Consider the following 12,861-nt stretch of genomic DNA (forward strand, 5'->3'; position numbering starts at 1 on the left):
GAAAGCAGGTTCCTCGCATGCGCATAGATGATTTTGCTGTTTGTGTCGTATAAATGTGCGTTTTGTTGTTCAATAAAATTCCGTCGCGAGTCTGCGCCCGTCTTCGTTCACTTCCTTTTCCGTGTTTACTTCTCGCAGCACCTTGTTTCATGATGTACGACCGACTCGCCCAGCAACATGCATTATTGAACTAATATTAGTTTTCAGACTTTATGCACTGTTTTTCCAAGCTTATAGAGGAGATTTATTCAGACCTTGTCTTTTATAAAGTTACCTTGATGCAAACACTCAAACTGAGATTGCAAGGCACCTAATATTCATGGCAATTAGCGAAGACTAATTGTTTTATGGTGTAAGCTAGTGTCAGACACAAAGATACCGAATCACTTTACCTTGAGTTCTGATAACGAAAAGAAAATGTTTTGACTATGTAAAGTGATAACCACACTTAAACTTCAACGTGAAGTTCAAGAAATGCTTCACAATGAGTAGTTGTTTTCTAATTTTGAGCGGCGCTACGTGACAAACAATACCCAATAGCACGAAGAGTAAATGGCTTTGTTAATCGTAGGAACGATACGAAGTTCACAGCACAGCCGAATTCAACAATTTAACAACCGGACCGCCAAGCAACGTAAAGCCTCAGGGCCTATTTTAAAGGAAGATATATTGCGTAAGAATGACAGAAGTACATGGCACGACACATCACGCACGCGCACTTTGCAATTTTTCCCCAGGACCTCGCTTTACACAGGGTGTCACCATCAGGCGCACATTTTCTTACCGAAGGTCTCAGGAGAGCCTTCACAAAGTCTTGTAATCGCGTGAAGGCTTCTTCGTCGACGCAAGGAGCTTTAGGGTGGTCACGACTTTGACAGTTTCTTTACCATGCTCCACCTTTCAATTCCCGAAAAAAAAATTAACTAAAACAAATGATGACTGTGTGATGCGCCGTGCAGTTTCCTTCAGCTGGCATCGACAGCAAGAAAATCGGCGCCATAAAAGCGTCAAGAAATACTTACGCTGATCTTCGTCATTCAGCACTATCTTCTGACCCTTTGCCTATACAGAGCTCTCGCGAATTGAAGTGAGCGGTGGAGCTTACGGAACGTGGCCTGCAGCTTGTTTTACTTACGCAACTGCACGCCAGAAACGAAACATTGGGTAGTTATATTACAAAACACGTTAACGTCGTTTAAATACTACAGCAGCGTTCTGTCGACGCATTGTGTCAGAAAAAGTGTCCAGCGCGTGTGCACAGTCAGTCCAAGAGCGCGAGTGGCGGCGACCACTGCGCCCCCTACGTACACGTCGGCGGGTTGAAATCTCCGAAAACGTTGAGCTCGTACATGCATGCGAGCGTGATGAAGATGACGTACATAAAGACGCAAGCAAATCCCACTTTGTAGTTGAGCGTCCAGTGCGTGAGCACAAAGATGACGAAGAGAAGGAGCACCGTGGACAGGAGCGTGACGCTCGTATACGTCATTGCGGCGCTGTTGATGAACACCTCGTGAGAGGTGGACGCGAAGAGGGCCTTGAACAACCACGGCACGCCCAAGCAGAAGAGCACGTCGAAGATGTTGCTGCCCAGGAGGTTGCAGATGGCCATGTTACCCAGTCCTGCGCGGAAAAAAATCGAGAACACTTCAAATATCTGTCAACCTGTCTCCTAATAGCGTAGTTGTTTCCAAATTCGACGATAGTTGATCTCTTGATTTTTCCTAAATCGATATATGTCCCTGTGTCTATGCATGAAGAGCACAATAAATGGAAATCGATAATAATATCAGCTCGATCTTCACCACATTTCCACAATCTTTTGTGAATGTTCTCAATAATTGTCAATCAAAAAGGAGTGCGAGCATACTGAACTCTGACTGATCATGCTCGGAAGAATGCAAAAAAGTATAAATGAAAGGCCGGAAGGTTAACCAGGACTCAGTCTGGTTGACTACCCTACTGTGGGGGAAGAAAAAAAAAAGGAAGAAAAAGATGAGTGAACAGAAAGCACACTGTTGATATCATCGACGTAGTAACAGTTATGTGCTTCATGTCACAGACGGTCATTAAGAGAACAGCAGTTCTTTTACTGTAATAACACTTTCAGCATGATATCTATTGTTTCATCTGTAATCGTCACGTGAACCGAAAGCACACATGTTGCCCATAAAGGCACCAACTGTATCCCACGAATAAGAAAAGAAGAATAGACGACCCAAAATAACTCACGAAACAGGTATACGTTCTTTCAACCTCTGCCTGCCTGCGGCTCCCGCTTTCTCCCGACTTGATACATTGGGAATCACACTTCGAGCACAGCGCGGCTTTTTACAAGAATTTGCCTCTAAAGATAACATGTTCTTTGTTTAATAGTAGGTGTACAGCGGCGTCTCGTTGACACAATGTCCACGAGGACTGGCAAATTAAACGCATCATCTGAAAATTGCATTGTCCAGTGCAAGCTGTTATCTAAAGAACCTGTTATCTAAAAAAATACGTATTATACGGAATAGTATCAGCGAGATTCCACTGTAATTACAAGCATGGGTTCTTGTTTTTACAGCGAAAGCTGTGATGAGATCACAACAGCTGTTTTTGGCGCCGTAGTTGTCCGCCACTGCCACCGCCGGTGTCCGTAACCGCTATCGCGCGAAATAAAAAAAAACATGGCTGATCCCTCCGTCATAGGAATCGGTATAACACGAAACTGAAACGTGTCTTCACAGAGGTAGTTGAGCGTTTATTGTGCATTGATATGTCTATTGTCATTGTCATGTCATGTCATGTCTATTGTCATTGTCATGTCTATTGTCATATGTCATTGTGCATTGACAATGTCTATTGGGGTTTGGCAACTATAGCACCGTCAAACACAAAGAAGGAATTACGCACGAAACGAACGCACAAGTATACTCAGGACGAGCGTGAACTACAACTGTCACAGTTGTTACTTTTTGTCTTTGGGCAGCGCGCTCCTTTCGCAAACACGGCCGCTGCAGCAAGCGAAGTGACCTTCGTGCGCTCTCTAACTTCAACGCAACCTTTGCGGCAAACGCACAAGATGTACAAACTGTCCCAATCACGAGATAAGCGTCGGACACGAGCGACCATGCCCTGTAGGGAAAAGCACGGGTGGGAGATGTGCGAGCATCGCAACGAGCGGGGCGACGACCTTTAAAGCGCACCCTTCGCGCCATCTCGCTGGTGATAACGAGAACACGCTGAAGTGCCACCGAGCTCTGAGTGCCACCAGCGGTAAATGGTGTATATATATAGGTCGCCGTTAATGCACTGAAGGACGTACGCTCTGTGGTCGAGTAGTTTAGCGCCGCGCGCTATGGAGCAAGGGGTCGTGGGTTCGATTGCCAGCGACGAAACTTTTTCTTCTAATTCTTTCTTTGTCATCTGTTAGTGTACATTTTACAACGTCATATCCGTGACGGAAATACTTTAGTGAAGTCTTGGTGGCACCTGGCATAAATTACTTTCGTGTTAAAAACGAAATAAGAAAAAATATCCTGGATGGAACGGGGTTCGAACCTTGATTCGAGCCTAGTACTCTACCACAGAGCCATGCCGCTGCTTGAAACCCCTTCGCAAAAAGACCCTATACAGGCTTCATGTCGGGATGGAACCACATTAACATATGTAATATGTTGTGGTAGAAGAGTAAAATAAGAACCAGGCGTCACACAACGCGAATTCTGTAACCAAGCGTCACACAATGCGAATTGCGCAACGGGTGGCTCGGATGCTTCCAACCCGTTACATAGGGCTCAGCCATAATTCTTCGTAGCGGGAACCTCGCAAGTGCACTTGTATTAGTCGCCAAGGAAGCCCATAAGGCGCCCATGATCCATTTCCTCAGGGCCTCCCTAAAGTTCTTTCTCTTTCACTCAGGTTAACATATTGTTACACTTGAAGGAGACCGTCAAGGCTAAAAGGGGCCGTTTATTATGTCGTGAGGGTGAGCTCAGGAGCGGCCGACTAATTAGTGATTTTCACCTCGTCTTCTTCTCCCTCTCTAACCCGGAGCGGCAAGCACGTTCACTTCGTGGTCCTCGTCCATATGCGCAACAATATGTAATGTAGCGTACTAGGAGAGTAAAATAACGACCGGGCGAATTACGTAACTAGTGGGTCGTTTAAAGCTTCCAACCCATTACAAAGGGCTCAGCCATAACTCTTCATCGTCATCAGCCGCCGCATCAACAAAGTGCACATAATGCCTTACAGATGTGTAGCGGGTACCTCGATTCTCCGCAGATTGACGAATAATGGCGTACTGGGTGCATCCCAACTTCAAAAAAAGTATGATTTATGGCGTAGTAGGTACCTTGCAAGTGTACTTGTATTAGTAGCGTACGATGGGCTCTAGAAATGGCGCTCTTTCAGCTTTCGCTGTGACTGTGCTGCGCTTTCCACACAGGCCTGGCGGTTTTTTTTTTTCTTTTTTAGTTATGACGCGCATTGCATAAAGCTAAGCGAAAAGGATGAAAGGGAAGAGCGAACACGACCGACGTATCTCCTAGATCAGTGGTTCTCAATCAAGCTTGTTTTGGGGACCCCTTGTGGACCTGTGGAAGTGATTGGGGGACCCCTTGCAGCGAAAGAAAGTGGGGGTCATAAGTTAACTCAACACGCAGCGTGAAATAGGTGCCTTTTATTTCCACCTGGCCAGCAACGGTCAAACTAAAGTGCAACGCCGATTCGATCTCAACAGCTTGCCGATTAGTTGCACGGTCTGCCGCCACATTCAACCTGTTTCTAGCTGCGTTTGCTTTTAAAGTATGCAAGCCTCGAAAAAGCATGCTATGCAGATGTTGTAGAAAACTGCAACAAAAGCTTTACAGCCATCTCATGGAGAAGGAAAAACATGTCAGCTCCGCCGCAATGCAAAAACGTTTGCAGTGAAGCATACTAAAAATCGGAAAGGGCCGCTGCCACGCGGCATATTGTGGCTTAAAAAGACGCGTTTCTTTTCTTTTTTTTCCCCGACCATGGGTTTCGCGAGCTCCCAAAAATAGTTTCGCAGGCCCCCTGGGGTCCGCGGACCCCCATCTGAAAACCACTGTCCTAGATCATGATTTTTCTTCGTGTTAGTGATGCCAGTCCCCATGCTCAGCGTCCTTGTTTTCTAGATGTTGTACAGAAAAGCCGAGCTCGTATCTGATTTGTGTTAAACACAAAACCACGATTTTCTTGCTTTTCTTCAAAGTTTCTCACTGACTTGTTGCCTCTAACTAAAGTTTCGTTGTAGCTATAGAGCACTGTCACCCAAAAGAACAAGGTTCGAAGAAACAGGAGATCTCACAAGGTTGTTCATCAGCCGAGTCTTACCTCGGCGGCGCTGTGGCGTTTTCCCTTGTGCGAACAAAATAACAGAGAATAGTTTCGATCGATCTCCTGTGAGTGCATCCATCGTGGCGTCTCTGGCGAGACTGGGAGCTACGCGAGCCAGCTTCTGAGCCAGCTATTCGAAAGCCGCTGCTTCATCCTGTGAGCCTGCTGAGAAGCATTAGAGGTATACTTTTACCTGAAGCTCAGAAATTCCATGCATCTTCTTTTTAATCGATTCTGCATTAAGCCGATACCGGCATTTCATTTTTCGAGTTTCTGCGTACACGTTCTCGCACCGAATATTCTTTTCTCATAGAAGTATTTCTCGTCCCCTTCTCGGCACCAGTACTTTCCGAACTGTCATCATCATTAAAACAAGGTCGATTTGAATGTCAAAGTTCAAAAGAAACGTGGATGGTCTAAGGCTGTTACTAAACGTCGAGCCTGAAGACAGGACTTAATACTTTCAGAGCGCAAAGGCACACGCCTCGCCTTATCATGATGCAGGTTGTTCTTGCTACCGACGCGCTTCACTTAATTTGGTTCAAGGCAAAACTCGTGTACTTTATTGCGAGGCTCGCTGAGGTGTGGACCTTTTCAAATAACTAATAGGCGATGGTGGTAGGGGAATCCCTTAGTATTTATTGAATGCGAAGCATTTCTTAGATGAATATGACTGTCTGGTCATGACATGAATGACGTGAATATCCTGTTGCGTACGTCGTCAAACCCTTTCCTCCAGACACGTGTGGCCCATACCCGTATACCACGGGCAGTGGCATACGGATATGCGCCACAGGTGATTGACAGTTTATATCTAACCAGGAACGGCAAGAATAGACATTGGCAATTTGAATGCGAGAGTGTTAACAAAAACCGACACCGGCAGGATTGACACGCCGAAAGCAAAGAATAAAAATTAAGATCCCAGCAGGAATCAAACCGAAGCATTCTGCGTGGCAGTCAGGTATTCTACCACAGAGCCAAGCCAGGACTATACAAACTGCTTTGAAAAAAGACCCTATGCAGGATTAATGTCGCTGCAACGTCACTTTTAATTGTAGTGCTGGATATCTAATTTTATAATAAAGCAATAAACACTACATATGTACTCCTATGATACATTCGTCATGTCGGGTTAACGTCAATCGTGGTTCCAGTGTTGGCTCCGCTTTTATAGCAGTCAAAAAAGCATTACATTTCTATTTCTATGATTCAGGAATGGAAAAGGTTTTGAACAGGAGAAAATGCCTCAGACAGGCTGGCCTAACGTTTTAATAGGAAGACCTATCTTTGTCAAAGGCGCCTTGTCATCCTTGGCGTGTTAGTTTTAAAGGGTTAGTGATGACGTCATGTCCAGCGGTGGCGCTTGTCGCTGTTGGTAATTTTTGCCTGGAAAGAAAAACTAGAGCGAGGAGTGTAGCCCTTGCCACATCATGTCAAGAAAGCTTGCAACGGCGTTCCGGCCCCTCATCTCAGAGGTAGGGGGAGCTGCAAAGAAGGAAAAGAAAAAAAGGAAGAAAAAAGGAGGGAAGAAGAAAAAGAAAGGAAGAAAAAGAAAAAAAAAGGGGGGGAGGGGCGGTCTACCAAAGCGAGAGCCGTAGAAGGCTCGACAAAGCAAAGAGCGGAGTATGGAAGCAACTTGGAAAGGCTGCAGAAGGGCGGCGCGTCTAGCACTCACAAAGGGCTGCAGAAGATGGTGGGAAAAGCGGGCGGAGTACTTTTAAAGCCCACACGTGCTAAATGGGTGAAGTCATTGGCGGACATACGCATCAAGTGTCATCGATGGCCTCAAAAGTTGGGCGGCAGTCCAGAAAGAAGAAGGAGGAGAAAAAAAAGGGGGGGCCGGGGGGAATAGTCGGAATAAGGCACGGAGAACTTCTTGAGAAGACGAAGACTGTTACAATGCGGGGCAGGAGCGGTCGTAGAAGCGCGGGAAGGGGAAAGGGAACCGTGGTCCGAAGGTTCTGGAAAATGAAGGCTACTTAAGGGTAATATATGTATATATAATATGTACCCCCATACATACAGATTTATATATATAAGATTGAAATATTTTTTAAAAAAGAACATTGTTAGTGTATTACAGAGGCTAGTAGGGATTTTATGTTGCGAATAGAATATTTGCCCAGGTTATTTGAAGGCTGAGCGCGCTTTATGTTTCCTAATATTACAGAAATCATGCTATGGCTTTTAGTAATTCCAAATTACCACGTGCTAGATTTATTCCTGATGGGTGTAGGGATTGAAATTTGTGTATCAAATACGATTCCATGTATTTCCTCTCACGTGGTGACCGGAAATTTATTTGTAGAATGTAAAGTTTGGCTTGATCGAAATTGTGGTCTTGTTGGTTGAAGTGGCTGGCTACTGCTTTTGGTAAATTGTGCTTTGTGTCTGCGCGGTGGCCATTCAGTCTTACATGAATTGGTTGTCCAGTTTCGCCTATGTATTGTTTTTTACAGGTGGTACATTCAAGCTATATTCAAGCGTTGCTCGACCCCGGAGGAATACACTAATCAAAGGTACGTATGATATTCACATCATCGCACCATGGTATGCACTCCGTTTCGATAACACAGACGTCGGTGCTCTAACGCGAGTGCTGATACTACTGTTATAAAGCATGACACTCAATTAACGAAACATCTGTGGCATTTTATTCCACATCAGCATGGAACAAAGCAAACCCGAGTTCAGTCGTAGCGCGAGCGTCACGAGCCAAACACGCAGCCGGCGAGCCGCGCTGCTTGCTGGTGATGATGATCGCAGTATCCGATGCCACAACTACGTCAGACCATAAGTCACCATATAAACATCAGTCTGGTCGGCGTGCCTGGTAAGCCCACGATGCGCACACAACTCCTCAGTTTACAAAAACACGTCGATCCACCTCGTAACGCTTGGCTCAAGGCCAAAATATGCAGCACAGAACTACTGGCTGCCTGCTTCGCATGAAACCGATTCCCACAAGGTGTGGGATCTGCTCAATTTTACCGCTCCATTGCCTTTTAATCTCTTTAGGCCGCTGTAAACGATTTTTTTTAATAAATCAAATTTTGCTCTTTTGTTGGTATTTTTGCCCCTTGTCCATGTTTTTGCATGGATATCTTAGGCTTGGGCGGTTGTTCTTGTTTTTGGTTGTCCTTGTACTTATGACTGGCTGTTTTAAACATGTACCAACCCATCCTCCAACGCTATTTAGGACCTGAGAGTGTCATAATAAATGAATGAATCATTCCTTTGCAGCCCCTTCATCTCGGGGTTTAAACTTGTGCCTAAAGCTAAAAGGAAAACTGAGCCTAAAGGAACTACGAGACATTCCACGTTTTCGCGAGCGCAGGAATAACGTTGGTCACGATCAAGGAAAATCCACGTTTGCTTTTGTTTGTTTAGTTTTTTTTTATAAACTTATTCTGAGTGGTAAGCGTGAAGTCTGTTATTTTTTAATTTCGTTCACCTCTATTCTGATCTTCGGGCGCGCACAAATATTCGAATTAAGTGCGCTCGGTACGACTCCGTCTCTAAGTGGTGGAAGTGCGGGGTTAACGCTGAGCTGGACTTAGCTCCAGGACGACCCGAGACGACGAGGACACCGAGATTGTCGTCAGACAGTCTCTTAACAACGCGTTTATGGGTGTGTTCACACCATATCCCAGTACGCAGAGAGCGACGGCTCATTAAATGACCTTGTCTCTAACGAACATTTCCCTTTCGGACATACTAACGATACTGTTAGATTCTAGAGTCTTCTCGAGTTTTGGCGAGTTTTAGTGACGCATATAGTAAGTACATTATAGCAAGCAGATTTCTCAAGTATGCTATTTGGTAAGTCCAATGCCTCGCTATGGTATTATCCTAAGGGGTAGGCGCCACCACCTGTTGCTATTTATGAAGCCCCACCAGACAGCTTGTTAGTGAGCAATGTTGGTACATCGAAGCTTCATTTCTGGGCAACGTACGATCTTGTGACGTTGCACCGATTTAGAATGTCCGGATTGTTTTCTTTTCCACACACAGGTGCGAACATAGTGCTAGCTTTAGTTATAGTAAGAAATTCAACTAGGAACAAATAAAGCTTTACAATATTAATAGCAAAACATAATGAGCATCGTCACAAAGAAATAAGCCACTTTCGCTAAAGATGAACTACATTGGGTCTCAACTTGGCCACACTTTACAAACACACGGGGCGATCAGAGCTGTTCGGTAGCATTGGACTAGTCGAACAATTACGTTATGTCTACAAAGCGCCTCCGTGAAACAACGTAAGAGGAACTAGAGGGACGGGAGTCGGCGAGGGAAATGATGACACCCGCGCGTCAACACTCTGCCATCCGCACCAACGTGCACTCACCGCTTCGGGCCACGATGACACTGGAGAAGACCTCCGGGATGCTGGTGCCGGCAGCGAGGAGTGTGATACCGGCCACCGAGTCCGGGATGCCGAGGGTGAAGCCGATGATGGTGACCATCCAGACAGTCACGTACGACACGGCGCCGATCCAAACCACGGACAGGGCGAAGGTTAGCGGGAACCACTTGAGCAGCGACGGTCGCCTGCAGTCCGGCACCGTGAAGTGCAGCAGAAACCGGGCGGGCCAGAACAGCACCCACAGAATTTGGGTGACCGAACCCTCGTCGGGCATCGACCACAAACTCTCGTGCTCTTCTTGCTCGACGATCTTGCACACTAAATGAAGAAGACAGATAATGAGCTAGTCTCGCTATACTGGCTTACATTTAATCCGAACGTCTATGCAAAAACAACACTATTAAGCGAATATACAAACGCTCAAATAAGGCACCTAACTCGGATGCTGGGTTCCTGGCCTGGTCAGTAAGAACAGTGTAAAGCCCTGCATTACTCGTTTACACACGTCCTTTTCTCTCCAACGTTTGCTTCATCCGTCGAGGAAGTGTGTGTGTCTGTGTGCCTGAATGTTCGTTTTCATTATCATACATCACTGTCGAGACTTTCTGCCTTCATCAACTCGGACATTTCTACAATACCTGCATTTTTTACGCATTATGACGCCTACATTCTCTGCCCCCGCCCTTTTCCTTTACATCTCGCTCACTCGAGAGTAGCACGTAAGAGAATATACGCTGGCTGTATAGACGCTCTGCTTTTCAATAAATAGTTCTCTCTCTCTCTCCCTCTCTCTCTCTCACAAAAGAAATAAAGGTTACACTCAATCTAAACCAGCAAATTATGTAGGTTCTTGAAACAGCTGCAGTGCGATTTGTGTGGGTTGGTTTGTCTAGACGGTGCACATGAAGCAGCACGAATCACAACTGTTAAACAAGGACCCTGCGAAGCACCAGCATTGGTCTCGAGTTTTGTGTTCGTTTATGTTGACGCACGATTAATCTATCACAACATGCGTGGCTACGCGTTGTTTCCTGTGTTACCCGCGTGTTGCCATTGTCCGTCTCGACGCTGTAGTTGCTGCCCTGACAAATACTGGTACTTTTCGTTTCTTGTGTGATTGCTATCACACACGCAAGACATTCTCTTGCTACCAGGCAAAATGATAGCGCATGTCGGGTAGGCAATCCCTTTCCATATCGGTGTTTATAAAATTTTGTCATTTCTGATTGTGAACGAATATGTAAACTTAACTTATACTGCCGAATTACACGCCTTTAAACAAGAAATGGATGACGAACCCCCTAAATATCACTGACTTTCTTGCTGCAGTAGAGAAACATAATTCTTAAAAGTGCCGGAAACTAATTCCATAAGCTTAGATGACAAGAAGAACGCCCAGTCCGACGACTTCCAATTTTTTTTTTTTTGCGATGCTGCTTAGTCTCTTATCTACAAATAACGGGCTTTTCCATGATCGCGCGATCACTTGTTGGTTCGATAAAGGAGTCAGTCGGCACACGCACCACTTCCGGTCAGAAGAACGCTGTCCCGTCGCAGCCGCTCTTCCCCCGCTGACATGGCCGAGTCCCTCCTCCTCCGAGCCGTCGGCTCGGCGGGTGCCTCTTCGTCCCCACCTCCGAGCAGCGGTGTGGATTCTTCGACCATTGACTTGCCGTTTGACTTCACTGGGTTCGGACCTACTGTGCCTGGGAACCACCGATTCCGCAGGGCTTCAACCTACGGTTAGAAACCAACCAGGCAGTGACAGCGTCAGTGCTCCCGCTATACTCTGAAAATACAGTCGTTCTCGGTTTCGTCGCAGCTACGACGGCCCCTCGATTTACAGTAGAAGTTTCGTATCACGGCTGGACGAGTATCGATACAATGCAATTACAAGTACCGCAACGACCTAATATGCCCAAGCTGGACCACGAGCACAAAAATAAATATCCTTCTTTCGCACTGCCATCTTGTTCACTTTCCCGCTCTCTTCTTGCTATCAAAACGGCTCCTACGATTATAAATTGTGCAATCAGTCATTCATGTTGACCATGTGATAACGACTGCAGTAACACTGAATTCGGCGAGTTGGTTCATAGTTCTCCAAATGTGCAGTGCGAGTAAAACAGGACAAGAAGCAATACACACAACGACATCACAAGCGCTGACTAACAATTGATGACTAAAATCTGTGTTGCGATATGACAAACATTCGTGCTTAAATAGGTAGGGTTTGGTGCAAATAAAACCATCTGTTAGTCAGCTCTTGTGATGTCGTTGTGTGTAATCCTTCTTGTCATGTTTTATTCGCGCAGCGCTTATGAATAACGATTGCCTTCAGATCTTTTCAGCTAATCTTCGTTTGCTATTATTTTACTTCAAATACAGGCAGACACTAGAAAATTTTACTGCTTTACCTACAGCATATACCCCGATGATAATAATATCGTAAACTTGAATCGTCTTGCCCTTCAAGTTACTGCAGAGCTTACCGCACATTTTCATAATTCTTGTTGCGCTGTGCATATATAATTGAAGCTACTATACCGTCTAACCAAGCTTGCATCAACGAAACATCTCTGTTCGGGCGCAATTTTTAATACATAGTACACAATTCTGACATGCCGACCTAAACAGTCGTCGTACCTAAATCCAGTCAAGGCATAATTGAAGAGTTCACGAAGCAGTAGCCATTGTAGAGACCGTAATTCTCCGTCCCACACCTCCTCACTTCTTTTTTTCTCGCGCGCTACTTCTTGTCTCCGCTACTCTTCCAGTCTTCTTTTCATCTTCCTTCTCGTTTACCTAGTGTAGGGTAGCAAATCAGAAGTTTCTCTTCTGGTTAACCTGTCTGCCTCTCCTTCCTCTGTTCTCTCTCTCTCTCTCTCTCTCTAACATACATCATATTTTACCTATGTTGAAACTTGATTCAATTAATACGTTAACGTCATAGTTTATAACGTTATATAAAACTGCCAATAAACTTATAATTGTGAGTTAGATATGAGAGAAGGGCATAATTTGACATACAGGTGTTGTTAGTGTAAAGATGGGGCACACGCAATGTAATCTCTACACTCACGCATGCTGTAAATCAGACACGGTGCGCTTTCCATTTGCCGGCATGCATCACTTACACCAAA

General features: G+C 45.4%; 1 protein-coding gene across 1 annotated transcript in view; it reads right to left on the reverse strand.

The window, feature by feature from the left end:
• Positions 1–1,111: 1,111 nt before the first annotated feature.
• LOC119387716 (sodium/potassium/calcium exchanger 5) overlaps positions 1,112–12,861 on the reverse strand; it is a 44,344-nt gene continuing 32,594 nt past the window's right edge. Inside the window, exons 7-9 of the mRNA XM_037655194.2 lie at positions 11,242–11,455; positions 9,701–10,036; positions 1,112–1,623 (exon numbers count right to left, since the gene is read on the reverse strand). Coding sequence (XP_037511122.1) covers positions 1,301–1,623; positions 9,701–10,036; positions 11,242–11,455 — 873 coding nt within the window. The 3' untranslated portion in view covers positions 1,112–1,300. The remainder of the gene's footprint in view (positions 1,624–9,700; positions 10,037–11,241; positions 11,456–12,861) is intronic.

This window comes from Rhipicephalus sanguineus, chromosome 3, assembly GCF_013339695.2.
Source record: "Rhipicephalus sanguineus isolate Rsan-2018 chromosome 3, BIME_Rsan_1.4, whole genome shotgun sequence".
NCBI classification, from domain to species: domain Eukaryota; kingdom Metazoa; phylum Arthropoda; class Arachnida; order Ixodida; family Ixodidae; genus Rhipicephalus; species Rhipicephalus sanguineus.